At 36.6% G+C, this 19,539-nt stretch overlaps 1 protein-coding gene across 1 annotated transcript in view; it reads left to right on the forward strand.

Annotated features, from left to right (window-relative positions):
• Nucleotides 1–2,850: 2,850 nt before the first annotated feature.
• NBAS (neuroblastoma amplified sequence) overlaps nt 2,851–19,539 on the forward strand; it is a 186,939-nt gene continuing 170,250 nt past the window's right edge. The window contains exons 1-9 of the mRNA XM_026846497.1: nt 2,851–2,874; nt 4,349–4,403; nt 5,027–5,063; nt 6,892–6,969; nt 8,352–8,399; nt 9,476–9,519; nt 9,914–10,047; nt 10,792–10,925; nt 11,042–11,140. Of these exons, the coding sequence (XP_026702298.1) occupies nt 2,851–2,874; nt 4,349–4,403; nt 5,027–5,063; nt 6,892–6,969; nt 8,352–8,399; nt 9,476–9,519; nt 9,914–10,047; nt 10,792–10,925; nt 11,042–11,140 (653 nt within the window). The remainder of the gene's footprint in view (nt 2,875–4,348; nt 4,404–5,026; nt 5,064–6,891; nt 6,970–8,351; nt 8,400–9,475; nt 9,520–9,913; nt 10,048–10,791; nt 10,926–11,041; nt 11,141–19,539) is intronic.

The following is a 19,539-nucleotide window of genomic DNA, read 5'->3' on the forward strand; positions in this document are numbered from 1 at the left end:
GGATGGGACCGGCCACGTAGGCGCGGGCGGGAATGCGCCCCTTGTCCCGGGGGCTGGGCGGCCCGGGCCGGGGGGAGGCCGCCGGCCCTGGGGACGGGCTGTTTCTTCCAGGGAGGCTCGCCGGGCTGTTCCCTCGGTTCCTGATGGGCACAAGAGCGGGGACGGCAGTAGGAGCAAGCGCGAAAGGTGTTCATGCGGTTACGTTGCCCCTGTCATGGTCTCCTGTCACGTAATTCCAACACTGTCACCTTTGTTTCTGTCGCCTGGGATGCTTTGAAGTCCTCCTTGCTCGTTACCTGTGAGCAGTGTATACCAGGCTTTACTGTTGAGGTGGTATGAGGGAAGCTGTGATGAAGTCCGGGTCTTGTCTCCAGAAGCAGCTCTACTGAGAGCAGTGGAAGCTGTCCTGGTGCAAACAAGGTCTTTATCGAACTTACCTTGCATGAGGAAAACTAGAGCTCTCTCTGGACTTGTATGTCAGAATGTTTGCATCTGTGTTTTCAGTAGCAGGTTAAAAGCAAAAGGGAAAAGGCACACAAGTGAATACCAAAGCTTAAAAAATGGGAAAACATTGTTCTTGTATTACATGGTTTTTGCTTACTTCTGTCTGTTCTTCTTCATGGGTCAGTGGAAAAGCTGAGGTCTTTCAGGTTTTCCTATGGAACGTGCTGAGCTACATGCCTCTATGTCTACTCTTGTCTGATTTGGACATAGAGGATGCAAGCATGATATGTGATTTCATTTTTGTCTTGTAGCGGTTTTCAAGTCTACTGCAGTTGTTAATGCACTTCCCACTGAAAGTAGTTTATGGAAATATTTTTACAAAGTTTAATGAGAACATCTGAACAGAGAAGATGTAAAAACATTACAGGTGGAAGAACGTACCTACTCATAATTACTAAAGCCATTTCCATAAAAATATGGTTTTGTTTATCCGAGAATTTTTGTTTGATCTGTAAAAAAAAATAAATCTTTACATTCCCAGTTGCAGTAACAGGTGTGAGTGTTTGAGAAATACTGTTGCAGTATTACCAATTACTAACTTTAGAGATTACTCATATAGGTGAGTAGACAGTCATACCTATTTTTATTTAACTGTGTTTTGAGAGATAAGTAGTATTTGTTTCTAGTAACATATGAAAGCGATTTACATGTCTGCAAACCATGAGGAGGACTTAAGTGTGGTGGTACAAGACTGTGTTAAGAGGGCACGGTTCTGACAAGTATCCCTTCTCTTCAGCTGCCATTGATCAACTTACCATACAACCTCAAGAATAGTAAAGGACTGATTAGTACTCATGTAGTACCCAGTACTTGTGTAGGTACCAAAGGAGGGGTGAATAGTGTGTCAGTCAAAGCTGAGTGAGGTGTGACATCTGCATTTAGTGGTAACATGCAGGTATGCCATTTTAAAGTGATTGTGGAACCACAGTCTCACGGTCCTCATCTGCCCTGATAGAATTTCTAAGCATCATAGAATTCTGCTTGTCAACTTCATGGAATGGTACAGGGTATTTTAATCTTGGTATTTCTTGCCTGTTTATTTTTGAGATAATTCCCATTTTGAATGGCAGAAATAGGAGGGCTTGAAAATGTTATGCTGTGTAGTTTGTTGTTTGGATTTACATCCTTCTTGAAGACTGTCCGTAGCCAAAGAAACTTCTGGTATTCAGCTTACAGTTTTAATGGGAAATTGATTTTACACTGAGATACATAGGTAAACAAATAATTTTGTCAGCATGATTCAGTTTTTGCCTTAAGATGCCTTAGCAGTGATATAATTTATGTGATTGTCACTTTTCCTTTAGAACATCTGTCTCTTTTTATCCTGGTTTATTCACACTTTTCAGAAAAAGTCACTACACACTCTCTGCCTTACTTCTCATAGAACTGTGTGGTTTGTAATGACTGAGGTGAGGGGCAGCAGAAAGGGAAAGCAAGCTGAATGCTGCTCTGGGAAATGAAATTAAACATCTTCCTGTGCAGTCATCTAGCATACAAAGCAAGACCTTAAAACAAATTTTTCACAGGTCTCTATTGACTTTGTTTTATTTTTCTGTTACCTCATTTGGGATGTTTCATTTTTAATTGCGGAGTGCTGAGCACTTATAACTGTAATTATGACTGTTGGTAGATAACCCCTGTAATGAACACTTGAAGTCATGTTGAATTTGAAACACTAATAATCTGCCATGGATTTCTTAATGTTCTTGAAACTCCAAATTAACTTTAATTTTAGTTCTTGTTAATATTCTCATTCACCTGTCTTGAATTTCCCAATATTTTTTTTTTTTTTTTTGGGGGGGGGAAGTAACAGATATTTGTGAAGGATACATCCAAGGAACTGGCAGTGACAGAGAAGAGAGCGGTGTGGAAATCAAGCAGTTTGTATTCAATTTAGTGATGTGATTGTATATAATGCACTGTTTTGGAACCCCAAACACAATGAAAATAAAAGGAATTACTGTGTAGTAGATCAGTGAAAATAGTGAACAAGGCAGTGGTTGTGAATGAGGTTGCAGGGGAGGGCTTGTGGAATAATTTGTGGAAATACAGGCATACTGAACTTCTTTTCTCCAGCAGACAAGTACTGTCTATCTGAAATGTATTAAATATATTGCATAATTCTGTGGGCTTTTTTCATTGCCACCTAATGTTTTGAGATTTCCCCAACACCCTCCCTCATACCCCCACCCATAAAACTTGCTGGGTGTGCAGTAAAATCCAAAGCTAAATGGGTGTTTTGTCAGTGAGGAAGTTACATAGGTTTTATGTCTGGAATGCTCTAGTAAAGGAGAACTTGAAGTTGTTTTCCCAAATGGGAATGAATTATAAATAAATATATCAGATATGGTAGCCATTGGTGTTGCTGAGGTGATAGGAATATATTATAGAAAGTAGAACTCGGGTGTTCAGAGTGTAATAGTCAATCAACTTAGTGAAAGGTTTAAGATGTGTGGAATAGGAGCCTGTAGTTTATGCTCAGGAGTGGACACTAAGAATATTACAAAAATTTCTAAAGAGATATAAGCAATATTTGGGAATATTTTTATTGGGAAGTTTTCTTAAGTCAAAAACTTTAACAAGCTCTGTTTCTGACTTCCCTAGGAAATTACACCTCTTCCAAGGTACTATGATAGCTGTAAGAAATAATTTATGCTCTCACTTACTGTAATGCCTTGTTATTTCCTGGTTGATTAACTTGAATTTGGAAGATTATCTGTTAGTACAGCTGTGTTGTCTTGCATTCTGGGAGATGACAGCCTGATTATTTGAAAGACTATTTCTGGATTGCAAATTTTACATAGAAAACTTCTAATCTTTATTTCAAAAACTTAAATTTGGGCGCCCAAATTTTTTTAAAAATATTGACATACTCCGGAATTTTGATACATTTGTGTATCTTTCAGTGTTTGCCACTCTATAACTTGGAGTGGGAGGCCTAACTATTTCAGTTAACAATAATGATCTACTCTACCTATTCTGTACTGAAGGGAAGAGAAAATTCATTCATTACCTACTCTGATGCTCGGTTTGTGGTGTTCTAATATTTTTCACTAGAGAAGTATAAGTATGACTACATATTTTGAAGATTTGTGTGTGATGCCTTCATTATTGGTTATCTTTCTTGTTTTTGCAGTTTAATCCCTTTTTCCTACTTTCTTATTGGCAAATATTTTTACTTCTTATAGCACAGAATATGCATTGTATGTTGTGTTGTATTTCCTTTTTGGAGAAATACAAATGTTGGGAGAGTGCTTTCATTTATATAGTAAGTGTGGTTGTTCCCCTCTGCCTTAAGTAGAGCATGACTGCTGTAAAATCTGTGTGAGGTGGTATGGATTAGAGGTGGTGATCTGAGCGGCTGTGTTAGCTAGTACAAATTGATATAAAGAGCTGTTTAGGTTTTCGTTTTTCTTAATATTTATGAAACTTTCATGAGCAGTCTTTATATATTAGCATAATATGTTGAACACCAATTGTTTCAACAACTTCTGGGCATTACAGGTCAATCTGGCATTCATTTGACATAGAAAGAATGACTTATAATACCTTACAGGAGAACATAATCAGAAGTCAGTGTCTTTTGTTACTGCCCAAAGACCAAGGAAAAGTTGGATCAATAGACAATCTATAGTGCATTATATTACATCTTGGCACTTAAAATATTTGGCTTTACAGCCTGTTTTAGCTTATGCAGTTAAATTACTCAATATATGAAGTTGTGACTAATAGAAGATGCATAAAGAACTTGTAGGGTAACAGGCAACTTAATCAGTGAATATATGTATGAATGTTGTATTTAAGTTAAAATGTATAACAGTGACTGTTATTGTTGTATTTGCAGCCAAGAGGAAACAGAAAACATGGTGCATCATTTATCATCACTAGAGCAATTACAGGTAAATATGACTTGTTCTTATGTTCATGACTTATAAGAACAATGTGTGAATTGCTTATAAAATTTACAATTTCTGGAATTTAGGATGGCTAGTGTGATGGAAACAGGCTACAGGGTGTTTTTTTCTGGTTATCAGTATCACCATGTTATTTTTATGTATTTTTTGTGATTTTTTTTTTTTTCCTTTTTTTTTTTTTGTCTCTCTTAGCTTAGTGGTCCAAACTAATAAACCCTACATCTAAGAAGTTTAGAACCTCTGTTGTGTTTTGCAAAATGTTGTTGAGGATTTTCTCTACCAGCTCTTTCATTGGGCTGCAATATAGTCAGAATATAATGCTTCCTAATGCAATTGTCTGACTATATTGCATTGCCATTCAACACTTGCACTAACTGAATTTTATTTTCATCCAGTAGGAGTTTTTCCTAGAATTTCCACAAACATGTAGGGATTTTTTGATCTGCCATTTTCACTGACTCTAATATAAGAATTCATTGGCCAAGGATGGAAGATTTTTTCCTTAATATCTTTTTCTTTTGTGAGAATTTCTAAGATTCTGTGTGCAGTAAGCACGCGAGTGTTTTAAAACTGCTGGAGATGTAATTGTTGCCTCTTTTTCATTGTAGGTCCTGCACTGTTTTTACTTCGGTACATCTGGTACAGGTAGGTTTGAAAATATTGTTTAATCTTTTTATTTGGTAATATTTTTATAGCTTTTTGATTTGATGGAAAGTTATTTTTAATGAGAGTAAAATTGAACACTTCTTTAGAATATTGTTCCAGAAATGCTTAGAATATTTTATTTTCATAAGTTTAAATTGTAACCACTTGAATTGCAGCTGAAGCCTATCTAGGAAAGAGTTTGTGTACACTAGTTTGACTTTTATCAGAAGCCTAAATAAATTTGCAGTTGGAACACCATCTTTCTCAAAATAAACATATTCATCTTCCCCACTGCCAGTTGAGATACTGCAAATGAATATGGCTATTTTCTTAATCCTCAATGACAGATATGATGGCATGGCAGGATTTACTTCCTTTGGAGTAATAATTTGGATTCTTTTTTTTCTTGACAATTCAAACTGTCATCCAAAAAGCTTGATAACTAGTTGAGCAACACTCATGCCATTTATAAATTTAACCTCTGATTCAAAAGGAACTTAAACAATCCCAGAAACATGTTGGGGGAAATACAGTGTTCCTGGAGAATTTCAGCTCTGTGAAATTGTCTACTCTGTTGATGCACTTGGCAGGTTTGAAGATATCAGTTCTCCCTTTTTAGGGGTATTCTGTTAGTTTTGAGATATATGGAAAGGGACATTAATGTGGCTCCCTGTGAAACAATTCTGTATTTGAATTCAGCCTGCAGTGCTGTTTTCCCTATTGCTAGTGTTCTACTTTGTTTTGCCCCACTCCCCACCCTGCCAGGTTTTTTTTTTGTGTGTGTGGTTTTTTTTGTTTGTTTGTTTGTTTTTTGTGGGGTAATGTTTAGGGGCTTCATACCATCGTGTAAGTCTATTGTAAGAATTCAGTTGCAAAGAGGATGAATTTATTTTTCTTGATAGTCATATTTAAAGTCTGATTTATGGCTTTTACAATTCTATATAATTTATATCTACATATAAATATATTTATATATAAACATATATAAAATATGATTTATAATTTATTATTCTAGTTGCTATTTTCATGTATTTAATAAAATTTGGGTGGGAGCTTGGGAGGCCTCTGGTTTAAAGCCCTGCTAAAAGCAGGGAGAATATGGAGTTCTGACTGGGTTCCTTAAAGCTCTGTCCAGCTAGGTCTTGAAAAGCTTAAAGGATGGAGGTCCCAAAGACTTTCTGCATAGCCTGTTCCAGCACCTGACTGTCTTCATGGTGAAGAGTTCTTTGTGTCAACTTGGAACCTCCTCTGTTTTAGAATTGCAGAATCATTTAGGTTGGAAAGACCATTAAGATTATAAAGTCCAACTGGTAACCTAGCACTGCCAAGTCCACCATAGGATTGATCACAGTTTCTGTGCTTCTGCCATGAGCCTCAGTGGCTCCCATCTTCATGGTAACCTCCTGGGTATTGGAGAGCTGCTGTTTGGTTCCCCTGAAGCCCTACCTTCCTCAGGCTAAACAAGTAGAACTCCCTCAGCATCTCCTTGTAGAGCAAGTGCTCCAGTTCTCTGACCCTCTTGGTGGCCCTCCAGTTTATTGGTGGTGTTCTTGTAATGGTGGGGCCCAAAACTGGTTGCTGACCAGAGTGTGAAGAGTGGTGAGTTGATAATCAGGTCCCTTAATACATGCTTTCTTTCTGTTAGTATGAATAAGGTAGTTCTTACCTTGTCTTTGGCAGGGTGCAGTGTTGATTCATGTTCAGTTGCTAAAATCTCCCAGGTGATTGATAGTTGCCTTTAAAGCTAAGTCATTTGGCATGTGTATTTCAGGTACTGCTTTTGTTAGGTGTTATGTTCTGATTCAGCCTAATATTTTTGTTATTTCAGCCCTGCAAAGTTTTCTCTGCCCACTGGACTGGTTCGTCTAGTTAATAAGCAGATCAACTGGCACCTAGTGCTTGCAAGGTAACCAGCTTACATGCTTTTCCATTTTGGGCAGTAGTGAATGTATTAATCTTTCCTTCTGCCACTGTCCACTTTGGTAACAATGCTGAGTTAATATTGCATTAAAGTCAGCTTACTCTTTTTGGTCAAGAGAAATACTGGAGGCTTTCACAGGTAGCTTTAAGAAAGGTCAGTCTGCTACCTGGGGTTTTCCACACTGCTTTCCTTCATTTAATGCATCTCTCACTGAGATCTGAATGTCCTTCTAAGTTTTGAGGCTAAGTGACTTGCAGTGCAGTTGTTCTCAAACTCAAACACTGAATTTGATCAGTTAAAGACCTGTAACTTGACAAGATATGTAATATAAATTGCTTGTTTTAAAATTTTTGGAAAGTGAATGCATACCCTCAAAACTTGTCTGTTATTGTATGTATAGAGGAGAAGTGAGAGTTCCAAGGCTAGAACCAGCTGCTCTGCAGTAATTTTAGCAGCATCAGTGAGATCACTGGCTTTTAAAAATAAGCATAAATATGTACAGAAAAATGGTTCAATGACATAAAGGTAGTATGTAATGTTTTAGTTTATTTTGTATTATTGCTGAACATGATCAGTGGTTCAAGCAAGATCTCTGTACCGTTGAGTGATTCTTTGAGGGAAGTGATGATCCTTTTTTATGCACAACATGCCAGTTGGAATGTTGTGTTACGTACAAAGACAGAAGACCTACTCCTAAGGAGATGATGTAACTTACTTAAGTGTGATAGCTGTACATTCCAGATAAAGCAATACATAGTTTTAGATATTGCTGTTATAAAATTATCCATAAGTAACATCTGATTCTGACCTCTCCTGCAGCAAGATTTTAGACATTTTTTCGTTTTTTTTAGTGCCACTAGAAAAGAGTAACAGATACATTTCAGTGACATGAAGAGAAACTTCTTGAAGTGCTTTTTTTTGGTATAAAAATTAATGTTTCCTAATTTCTTTTCATTTATGAAAGATGAGATTTGTATCTTGTTGTGGTAAGGCATTAGCTGTTTTTTTCTATCTGCTAAGCCACAGGAATGTGGAGTTCAGATCACAGCTAACCCTTGCAGGGGGTTAACCTCCACGGGAAAGAAAGCACAAACGCCAATATGGTGGATGCTATCTGTTCGGTTTATTAACTGCGCAATTGCTTTATATACCCCTTTCTGTACATCGTGAGATCTTTAGTTCCCTGTTCTTTCCATGCATCGTGAAATCTTTTAATGTGCCTCTATTATTCCTGTACATTGCGAGATCTTCCGAGCGCTTCCCCCTACACTATCTAACCTTACAGAAAAGCACCTAGAGCTCTGATGCCCATTCTGTAAGGACGGGACTTTAAATGAACTTTCACCACCTGTATTTGTCTTTTTCAGCAATGGTAAATTGTTGGCAGTTGTTCAAGACCAATGTGTAGAAATAAGGTAACTCAATATTATTTATTGCTTCATGACCAGAGTTGTGGAGTTCTGAGAATGGGGTTCTAGATATTTACTAACTGTACTTTCAAAGATATTTTTTTTTTTTCTTGAATGTTATATTTTGTGAAAATAATCTACGGAATAATCTTAAAATATATTATTACATAGAAAGCAGAAGCTTTCTAATTCTTCTTAGTTCTTGGCCATTCCCTGTTAAAAAAAAAAAAAAAGCTTCCTCTCAAAGACTTACACAATTATAAGTGTTATATGTATATAAAGTATCTATTTGTATATCTTTCTATTTTTCAAGATGTGAAAGAAAAGCAGTCAAGATGCTTCAAAATACTAACCTTTACCTTTCTGTTACCCCAAGAAATAATCTCGTAATAAATGGTACAAGGAGCTAGTATTCTGCTTCTCTGTAGAGTAGCTGGCATGTATAATACTTCACCTTATTTTACAAGTAATGTGGATTGCCGTAAAGACAGATGCTTTCCCTTTTTCTTCTGCTCTTTAACAACAAGCTCTCCTTTGCCAGTTCAAGAACACATTTAGCTATAGAACAAATCTTGATTGAGTGTGTTTACTTGCTTCACAAAAATCCATTTACTAGAAGGTCAGACCTTCTATTTATATGTAAAAGAAGCAAGTGTATGAAAATTGTTCAATCAGAAGTGGTGTGAGCACCATAAATGTCAGCTTATAGACTATAAAATAAATCTCATATTTCAACTGTATTAATGTAACTATATTCTTGCATTGCTTCTAAAATTTTTTTTTTTTTCCTAAAGTTAGATGCTAAAGTTCTGAAATGCTGCTATCCTATTTTGAACAACATTACTACTAAAAGAGGGTTATTAGTATTTATGTGTTCGGAGGAAGGCTTCTAAAATACTTCAGCTAGTTACCGTAACTGCCTAAGGACAAAGACTACTATCTGCCTTTTTGAAGTAGTTGTTAAATACATGCAGGTCTTCGAATTGTGCACTAGAGCATTTTTATAGTGTTCTATTTATTCTGTAAAATTGAATAGGTGTGTTTTTTTTTTTCTTATTTAAACCATGAGCCTTCTTCTGCAGGTCTGCAAAAGATGACTTTGGATCCATAGTTGGAAAATGTCAAGGTATACAGTACAGCAACCTCTACATCATTATGTCATCATTTATTATTCATGCATTGCTAAATGGTGGTGTTGGTTTACTTTAAAGATAGTGTTGTAACTTAAAATCATTGGGAAGAATCTTAATAATTTTGCTTTGTGACTGGCTTCTTTACCCTCCTTTCCTCTCTTGTTTTCATGGTGATGAACGTATAAAATCTGAATCTGAAATGAAATGATAGTTAAAATTAATGGGTCTGGGAGACATAGCACGTGGAGGCGGTGTTTATTTTTTTCTTCGAGCTAAGCTTGTACTGGTGGTAGGTACCCTGAATTTTTTGATGCAGTTGACTTTTTGTTCTGTTTAAGGGGTTCTATTTATATTTCATTTTTAAATAACTTTCTTCCTTTTTCATAGTGCCAAAGGATCCTAACCCTCAGTGGAGGCGAGTGGCATGGAGTCATGATTGTACGTTACTTGCTTATGCTGAAAGCACTGGAACAGTGAGAGTGTTTGACTTAATGGGTAGTGAGCTTTTGGTCATTTCACCGGTAAGTGCTCTCTTAGATTAAATATGAATATATTAGAACTTTTTGTAAGGATAAAGAATAATTTCCACTCTGGCCTTTTTTTATTCATGGCTCACTCTGGTATAAAGGCTTACGGCGTCAATACAATGCACAAATGTACCATAAAGTGATTATTATATGATGGATGTATTATAGTTGTGTAGCACTTGCAAAGCATATCGATTGTGCTGTTGTATCTAGTCAGAATTTTCATCTTTCTTCTATATTTCTTAGAGTTGTGATAGATCTGCAGTAAGTCAGATTGTGAAAGTATAGAAACACCTAATTAGTATATGTGCAAATAATTAGTTTGTAATAGTAGCTTACAAATGTGCAGTTTATATACAGCCACTTATAAATCAAGAAATATTGCTGATAACAGCAATATGAGGATTTTTTTTTTTTGTGGTATGAGAACAGATAATTATTGTTGTCTTGCCCCACAGAGTGTATTTAATATTTTATATATTCCAAGGTTATATTAAACCTTTTGGGAAGGTGGCTTAGTGTATTTCCGTAGTATATTACTAGAAAGTATTAAGATTTCTTCGAAACCAAGATAAAAGGAAGTGCATTTTTTACTAATACAGACTATAAAACTTTTTTTTAATACATTTTATACACTGTAGTAAGTTGAACTTCCTAGTTCTTTCAGTAATGAAGACACTTTCTTTTCTTTTTTTTAAATGCTACCCTCTCAATGCCTGTCTTCATTTTTGGGTAAAGACAGCAAGTTTTCCAGGAGATCTGAGTTATGCTATTGCTGGATTGATCTTTCTAGAATACAAAGCAAGTGCTCAATGGTCAGCCGAACTGCTTGTTGTTAATTTTCGTGGAGAACTGAGAAGTTACCTTGTAAGGTAAGCATAATTTTTCTCTTGCTTTGAGAAGGCACAGTGAACTTCAAAGGACTTCTCTTCACACTTTAAAGAAAATAAATCTGAAATAAAGTATGTGTTTCTTTCCCTATACTTAGTGTTGGAACAAATCAAAGCTTTCAAGAAAGTCATAGTTTCAGCTTTAGCAGCCATTACACCCATGGAATAACTACTGTCATCTATCATTCTGGTCACAGGTAAGTGTTCTGTTTGCTACCTGCCAATAATAAAGAGATTATGAACAAAAGTGGCAAAGTAACACGGAAGTGTTTTGGATAAGGAGGTGGAGGGGAAAAAATATTTTAATATTGGTATGTAATGAACCAGTAAAAAAATGTCATGTATCATTGTACCTATGAAAGAAACCCTAGTTGGTGATCTCACTTTGCTAGTGTATAATGAAAATCAAGTTAAGTTTTTTACTGTTTGAGTACCTTGTGTAAGCAGCATTTTTTAGAATGGCAGAAATAGCTTAAAAAGATGTTTCTGAATTTTATAGGAATAAATGATGATGTATAAGTTTTGTTGATTTTTCTGTCAGGATTGATTTCTGAACTTGGCCATCCATTTTTCCCTAGTTTTCTGACCTTAACTGCCAGGCTTTGGTATTTGGAGTTGTTTTGTGATTCATTTTCTCTTAGTAATGTGTTGGGTACAGATAACAGACTTGAAAGATGGACTAATTGACTGCCTGCTCTTGAACCAGATACAGTTAGAGTAGGTCCTGGTTAGCCAATTGCTTATGTTAAAAATGTGTCTACTTCTTTAATATCTATTTGTTATATAGTAAGATAAACTAAGCAACTTACTTGTCTATTTCTCTTCAGCTCTAGGAACTAAACATCCTTTTAGATATTTTTCTTCTATTAGATCTACTAGGATTGAATTTGTCAGCACAATATGTTTTGCCCCTGTATTGTTCCAAATGAAAATTAGGTTTGGCTGTAGAATGCTAGAAGAAACTTACTGTTTAAAAACTTGTTCTTATTCTTCAGTGTCGTATCTATCTTAGGAAAGAAATGGTTATTAATGAGAAGTAGAGTTGTTGTTCTACTTTGAGATTAATTTTGAGTATGGTTTCTTCTTTCTGCTGAGTTCATATTTAGTAATTTCACATAATACTCAGTGTACTAAATCTGGAGTTTTGAGGTAATAGGTGTGGGTTATGGAGCTTTGGTAGCGCTATCTGACCAGACAACAGAACCTACTCATTCTTTCTTTTGATCAGACCAGGGTTAATGGTTATTGACACTTGTTTCCAGAGTTATCTTTTCTGCTCCTAATATAGGGAAGTAGATTGATTATAACAGTGAGTGTTGCAGAGAATATTGGTTAATATTCAAGCATAGTCAAATAATTATGCTGACAGTTATAAGATGGATGTGCTTTTCTTTCTTGTTGCATTTCTGAGTAAATGATGTCAGAAATGTTAAACTTTAATAATGGATGAACCCATTATCAAGAAAATACATAGAAAATCAGCTGACATAAGTCAGCTAAACAGTATGGACATTGCTTTGTGTGTGCTAATGGTAGCTTCTTGCCATAGAACTTTAAAAGGGGAGAAGGGAGGAAAAAAGGCAATCATTTCAAGTGTTGTTTTCCTCCTTTCCTCCCACCTCCAATAGAAGTAATGGCTTTGGTTTTCCTCCTATTGTAAGATCTCAGGTTAATGTTTTCGACTTGATGTTAGTGTGAAGTAAAAGTGTAGGAGACACTGCTGGTTTTGTGCTTAGAACAGTTTATTCAGAATATTGGTAACTAAACATCTTTTTATGGAAGCTTATGGTTGGCATTTATTCTTTTTTTTTTTTTATTATCTATTCCATATTTTTAAGGGAGAGAAATCCCCTTTCCTTACATGAAAAGATGTGGTTATATCTACTGCTGAAGTAATTAGGTTTGTGTAATCTGTGTGGCATACACATGCAGGAATTGTTTGGTTTTACCAGGAAATATTATGATTCATTACATGAAAATAAGAATAGTCAGGTGGAGTCCCCTGTTATCCTACCACTTGCTGCTTGTGCAGCCAGTTGACTTGCTTAGTTCAGTTGAAAAATAGATGCTTGAAAGAATGCACAATTGGATCGAATGGATGGAAAGCAGAAAGAACTGATGTTTTGCTCTTCATGTATGCAAATCTTTTCTGTTTTGAATTTACTCTGGTAGAAAACTTCTAAATTTGACATTAGAGAATTCTAAATTCATGAGCAGAGTCTCTTGCTGAAATTGTCTTGTTATCCAAAAAATCCCCAGAAGGAGTTGAAGGGAGGCAGTTTTCTTAAATTGTGAACACTTTGGAGTTTTCATTTTCAGTAGTGTGAACTTTGATCACTTAGCACAAGTTCAACTTTGTAATTTTGTGCTTTCTTGCATTTTATTTAGTTTCAGATGGTGAAACTAGTCTGTCTCCACAGCTTGTAAGCCTTGACTTACTGTACTCTATATTACTATGTATTTGCTCATTACCTATTATAGTGCAATAAAATAGCACTTAAGAACTTAATACACTTTTTTTTTTTTTTTCCAACTAGATGTATGGTAATTGCAAAGAGAATATGTCAGTAGGGAATGTATCTGAATCTGTAGGAAAATTTGAAACAATAGCTTTGGGGAATAAATCTAAATGAGTTTCACTGCTGTTGAAAATTGTTATATACATTTATTTAGATGCCTAATGTTAGTGTTATGTGATCCAGTCTTCATCTATGATGGAATTTGTGGTGTGCTTCGGGTGACAAAACTTAAGTGTCTGCTTCAGTGTGAACTCTCTGTAGGCTCTAGTGGAAGGTTCAACACATGCTTGAGTATCTTAATCTGCAGCTGAATGTCTTTAGGGTTATCAGCAATTGCTACAGAAAATGTTTGATATTAGAGCCTAAAATTTGTGATTACTATAGGTGATGGAGAGTTTTAGATTCAGTTTGAATTTGCTCATTGTACGAAAATTGATGAGAAGAATTGTGTAGAAGTCTCAAGCTTTTCTTGGATGCTGCAATTGAACTTGCTGTTCTTGACACCATTATTATACCAGTTATCTTCAGCCCAACTTTATGGAAACCTTTGAAATAGAGTACAGTTGAGCTAGTGTAAGGGCAGCCATGTTTTTGAGAGTGGAGTGGCCTCTGGAGATGATCTAATCCGTTCCCCTTCACAGCAGGGTCAACTAGAGTAGGTTGCTTGGAGTCATGTCCCTGCATTTCTCTATCCTCCCTTAGGAGTGTGGACTGTGTTAAGGCCTGTGGTGTGCTGAGGTATCTGCTCCAGTGGGTGCTGAGAACTGAGCTGGTGGTGCATCACCACAGTTGCTGAGGTCATGTACAGAGAGTTTCTGGCCATCATTTTCAAACTGCTGCATCTGTTGGCTGGGCTCTAGACCTGGCACTTACATAGGTCTTTTTCTAGGACTTGCTGAGAGAGTTCTTGACCCTTACTAATCAGGAGTCAGAGAGAACAAAAGCTCAAAGCACCCTTTGATCAGGGACAGCTGGCAGAGCTTATTAGAATCTTCTAGAGCTTGTTAGCTAGTGCTTCCTGGCAATGGCAGGCATATGAAATTCCTTGAAAACTTCCCAGGTGTCCTCTGATGATCCCAGAAGTATGTAGAAGATTAAGAGGATCTAGAAACAGAGCCCAGAAACTGCTGCGCAAACTGTTGCATGCTAGCTGTTGTTTGTATAGAAAGCATAAATAAGAACAAAAATTATTTAGGATTTTAACCTTTTAAGTACTAAAGGATGTTGCATTGATCTTGATGTCCACAACACTATGATTAACTCCTTAGAAGGGAAATTTTTGTCTACTATTCTGACCCATGCAGAGTGGTATAAAACTACAGCTGATATGGTATGATTTAAGAACACAAGCCTTTGGCCGGGAAAAAAAAAAAAAAAAAAAGTGCTTGGCATGGTATCTTCTTCTTCAGACTGAGACTAACTTAAAAAGGAAAAAACCTCTCCTGTTGCTGCTCCCAGTCTACGTGTCAACTTGTTATTTTGGTGTTGTCTCCTGTGTAGTCCTGAAAAAGTAATTGGTAAACAAGGTTAGATCTTTGCTGAGGCTCTCCGGAGTTGAGCCTTTGCTGAGGCTCTCCAGATCTTTCATTTTCTTTTGATGCCAGTTGTGTTGTTCATCTTAATAGTTTCTGTCCCTGCTGTTGCATTTTGCTCTCTGAAAAGCTTCTTAAAATTTTAAGTACTTGCTGCCACGATGAATTTCTCTGTGGTCCTGGGAAAAGACTTTGTCTTGAGGTCATGTGTTTTGTGTGTTTGTCTAAACTGATACGACATCTTCATTCTAGCTGTCATTGAGTTTCATTTATGCTAAAAGATACTTCTGAATTATAAAAATGTTGCACTGTGACAGTTTTTCCGAAACTTCTTCAAAAATATCTATCTTGATGGAGTTTTTAGAGCTCCTTTAGGTGGTTTTGGAGCTATGCTGTCACTATTACTGACAATTCTTGTCTTAGTCTTTGTGCTACTGTCTCTTCGTTATCTCTGGCACAGTGTGGTCAATTGTAATTGAGTTCTAGTCACTGTTGCTGTTGAAATTTTTAATTCACTGGCATGTTACAATGGAAGCTGGAGTTTATGGAAGAATTTAGGTGCCTATGGAGGGGCAAGACGATAGATAAATTGTGCCTTCTAGATAGATTTTGCCTACTGCCCCTTGGTTATCAGGAATTGACAGCTGTGCTGTAGTGATTTCATGAAGTTCTTGTTTTCATCATGGTCAGGTTGTTAGATACGTGTGGAACTTATTTTATGTGCTACAAGAAATTAGGAAATTAATCACTTTACATGTAATGATTGAACTTGCCAACATCTTTCAGAGTTTTAAGGTGTGATTTCGTGTTGACTTATATTAGACTCAGATGTGAGTACCTTAGGAAGTTTATTCTTGATTAGCTAAAATGAACATAAATTGCATCATGAACAACAAGGTAGATAGGTTTTAGGGCAACATACTTATTTGAGCTGTTAGAAGAAATTTAATGTGGTGTGTTATGTCTCAGATGAAAGTCCATTTGTTAGGTAGAGCTATATACTGCAAGATATTTGAAAATTTGTTACTTCAGAGGAACCTTAAAACCAAGGAAAAACTAGGTAGCATGTCAAAGATGGGTTTTGTATGAGTTGAGGGCAGCTCTTACCTTCTTTGATCAGTGATAGTGTGTCAGCCTTCTCCGATAGAATGTTCGTAGGCAGAGCAAAGTTGCAGGATGGAAACATCGGAAAGAAGGAAAATCAAAAATATGAAGAAGGGAAACAAGCAAATGGATTATTAAGGGACAGACATTTAATTTGTGGAATTTTTCTGTTTCCAAGTATGCTTTTTCCCCAGTAATCAGCAGAAAATTTGATATTAAATAGTTTATGTAGTTCTGACAACTGTGTTGTTTTCTGGTAGCTGTTTCCCATGTTTCTGAAGAATTGATGATGTTATCTCCAAGCCTTCCTTGGTTAAAGTCACTGTCCCGGTTCAGCTAGGATAGGGTTAAGTTTCCCCAGCAGAGAGGGGGAATGGATCTCCAGCCAGGTTATTCATACTATGCTGACGGCAGGTCCGGGTGTGGGAGCGCGGGAACTTTTTCCTTTGTGGCTTTGGGGTGGGGAGCACGGGGCTGTCTGTATCCATTGCAGTGTTTCTCTGTATATCGTTTGTCTTGCTTATTGTTATTGCTGTTTATTGTTGTTATCATTGCTACTGTTGTTGTTCAGATTGTTTCACAGTGTTGTATTAAAATTCTTCTTATTTTAATCCGGGGTTTGTGCCCTACGTGTCTGAGGATGGGGGAGGGGCAACAGCAACGTGGTCTCTGGTCCCAGCAAGGCTTAAACCAACACAGTCACTTTTTTCATGTAAGAATAACAAACTGTTCAAGTAGTTTTTTAGTATTTGTCCCAAAGTGAAATGAAATTAAACTTGCTATGTTGTCCTGCTTGTTGCTTCTGATATCTTCAGTTGTTTGAGTTTGGAATTGCTTAAATAATATGGTTTTCCATGTCTGTCTTTCCATTATTATTATTTTTAACCAACTTCCATAGTCATTAAGCATACTGATACCAGAGACACCCTCAGATTGAGCTTGTGCTTAGTATGACTTGCAGAACAAAGTACTCTTCCTAGTATTTTTGGTTAAAGTCATGTCTTGGTAAGTTCTCCTAAGTTCCTGTCCAAATACTTACTTGAGAATTGTCTGACCATTTGACCAGAATGGACAACCATTATCAAAACCAAACAGTGGTGTTGATTGGAAACTGTTAAAATGTAAAGCAACTTGGGTTTATTTAAGATGTAAAGATTGTGGCATAAAAGGCTTAATGCAGTCTTGTATTATCAGCTTATTCAGAAAAGAAGTATGTGCTGTGAGAGTTATTTGGTATTTTAATACTGGAATTGCTGTGCTCACTGAACAACAGTTGTATTCTCTGTTTAACAAGTAGTATTTATGGTGAAGTTTCCTCTGCAGTTTACATAATGCTGAAGTACAATCCTCCCTTGCTGCTGTGTCTGTGTTGGAGTTCTCTGACTGGTTGTCTAATACCATGCTTTGCTAATTGTTGTGATCTTCATAACACAATTGCTTTGCTGAGTATCTAAGGGAAAGCTATATGATAGGTTGTCATGACCTGGACTGGGAGCCCAGAGTCATAAATATTCTGTGATCCCCTCTGGTTAAATCAAGGTGAAACGACACCAGATGACCAGTTAAAACATTTTACTTCAGGTAGAAAGGACTTAAACTTGGATAATAAGCAATGTGGTCTCTTGTAAATTGGTAAGAAAGAAAAGAAAGAAAAAAATAAAAAAAGGAGAGGAAGAGAGTCAGAGAAGTCTGGGTTACAACCCCAGGTTTGAGTGTTGACTCAGCTGCAGTAATCTTGGGTGATGGGTGCACACACAGCAAAGTTTTCTGTTGCCTTGCAAGTCATCTTAGCAGTTGATTTACCGTGCTAGACAGAGGCAAATATTCCACAGCTCACTTCCATGAGAGATGGGGAAAAGGTGGAGCATGGGTTCTGCGCATGTGTTGAGGGGGTTGTCCGATTGAGTCGGTGGTCACGATCTCCCCCTACCACCTTTACCTTTTCCACAGATTTTGTTTCTTGGGCAATTACAGTTCTGTCTGGTGTCAGTTGTTCTCTTTTACCAGTTTTTTATCTCTTCTTTGCGACTGTAGTTGTAAATTAAAGTATAGGCCTTAACCAGAACATATGGTTTTATGTGGGTTACGTCTCCTTCCGTCAAGGCTTATCTAAGGAATTTGGCTACACAGCTGCAAGGCAGCAGAGCTATGCACCCTTCGATAAACTCTGTGCTCCGTAGGCAGATAATTAATTTCTCAGATTAATCACAAGGGCCACAATTTGTCCTTGAGATTTTTCTATGTTGACGAATGTTTGAGGCATTAATTCCTTACATAGGTGAATTTTATCTCTGCTTTTTTCCTATGTTATTACTACAAAAAAGGTGTACTAATTACCTAAGAAATATGTTTGCTCCCACATGCTATTCAGGTTACCAGTTTTACAGATACCGTAAATTTACTGACATATGATCTGCGCTACTCGTGGTAGATTTTCTTGACTCTGATAGGAATCCATTTGCTCCTTAAATGATAACGTGGTTTATTCTTGGTGTACTGCAGCAAGAAACCACTGCATCATGGATGCTTTGCCAGAAATTTCAAAAGCTTTAAACAGTGCCTCCTTAAGGGAGAAGTAGTTACTCTTAGCTTTGCTCTGCTTTACTTTCTGATCATAAGAACAATGCAAAATTACCCATTTTCCTGTAAATTATGATGATAGATTAAGAGTCTCCTAGTGCTGTTTTTGAGGAAAATGGTGATAATGATGTCTGTTTTGCTGTCTTAGGCAATCCTTTACACCACAAAATGACTAAAACTCTTAAGAACCTTAACAGAATGAAAGCATTCATGGTATAAGTCATCTTGCTGTATGTTTGTGAATACTGTGAGACTTAGGAATGTTAAATAAGTTTTAATGACCTCTTGAAGAGGATTAAATGTGGGAGGAAATTTTTTCTTTCTTTTTTTTTTTTTCTTCTTTTTTCTTTCAGTTTAATTTTGCAGGAAATGTTTTGAAATACACTCAGATCACAGCTGAGAGCTATATGTGTCAGCCGCTAGGTGGCAGAGCATTTCAAGAGTAACGTGGACTTTGAAAATGGATAAAGGAGTGTTCTCCGAGCTGAACTTCTGGCTTTTCCAATGTGTACCTTTTTTTGCAGATATTTTATTTTTTGATGACTTGTTCACAAAAATGATGCGTTCAGACAAACTTAGGCATCTGTTCTCAATGTTTGTGTCAAAGTCATCAGTTAAACATAAAACTGCTTGTTAATAAGGTAAAAGGGCTTCAAGGGAAAATATTTTGATACATTTTAGTGGTAGCACTAATTGTAAGAGTTTCAGAGTTTTTAAAACATGTGTAACAAAATTATTGCATGCACATTTGTAGTTGGTAGAACACCTTTACAAAACAAGATTGAAAAACTTTAATGCATTTGGTTCCTCAATGAAAGAGAAGTGTCTTTTGTACCACATCTGAATAAACGGTAACCTAAT

This window comes from Athene cunicularia, assembly GCF_003259725.1.
Source record: "Athene cunicularia isolate RWA chromosome 3 unlocalized genomic scaffold, athCun1 chr3_part1, whole genome shotgun sequence".
NCBI lineage: Eukaryota > Metazoa > Chordata > Aves > Strigiformes > Strigidae > Athene > Athene cunicularia.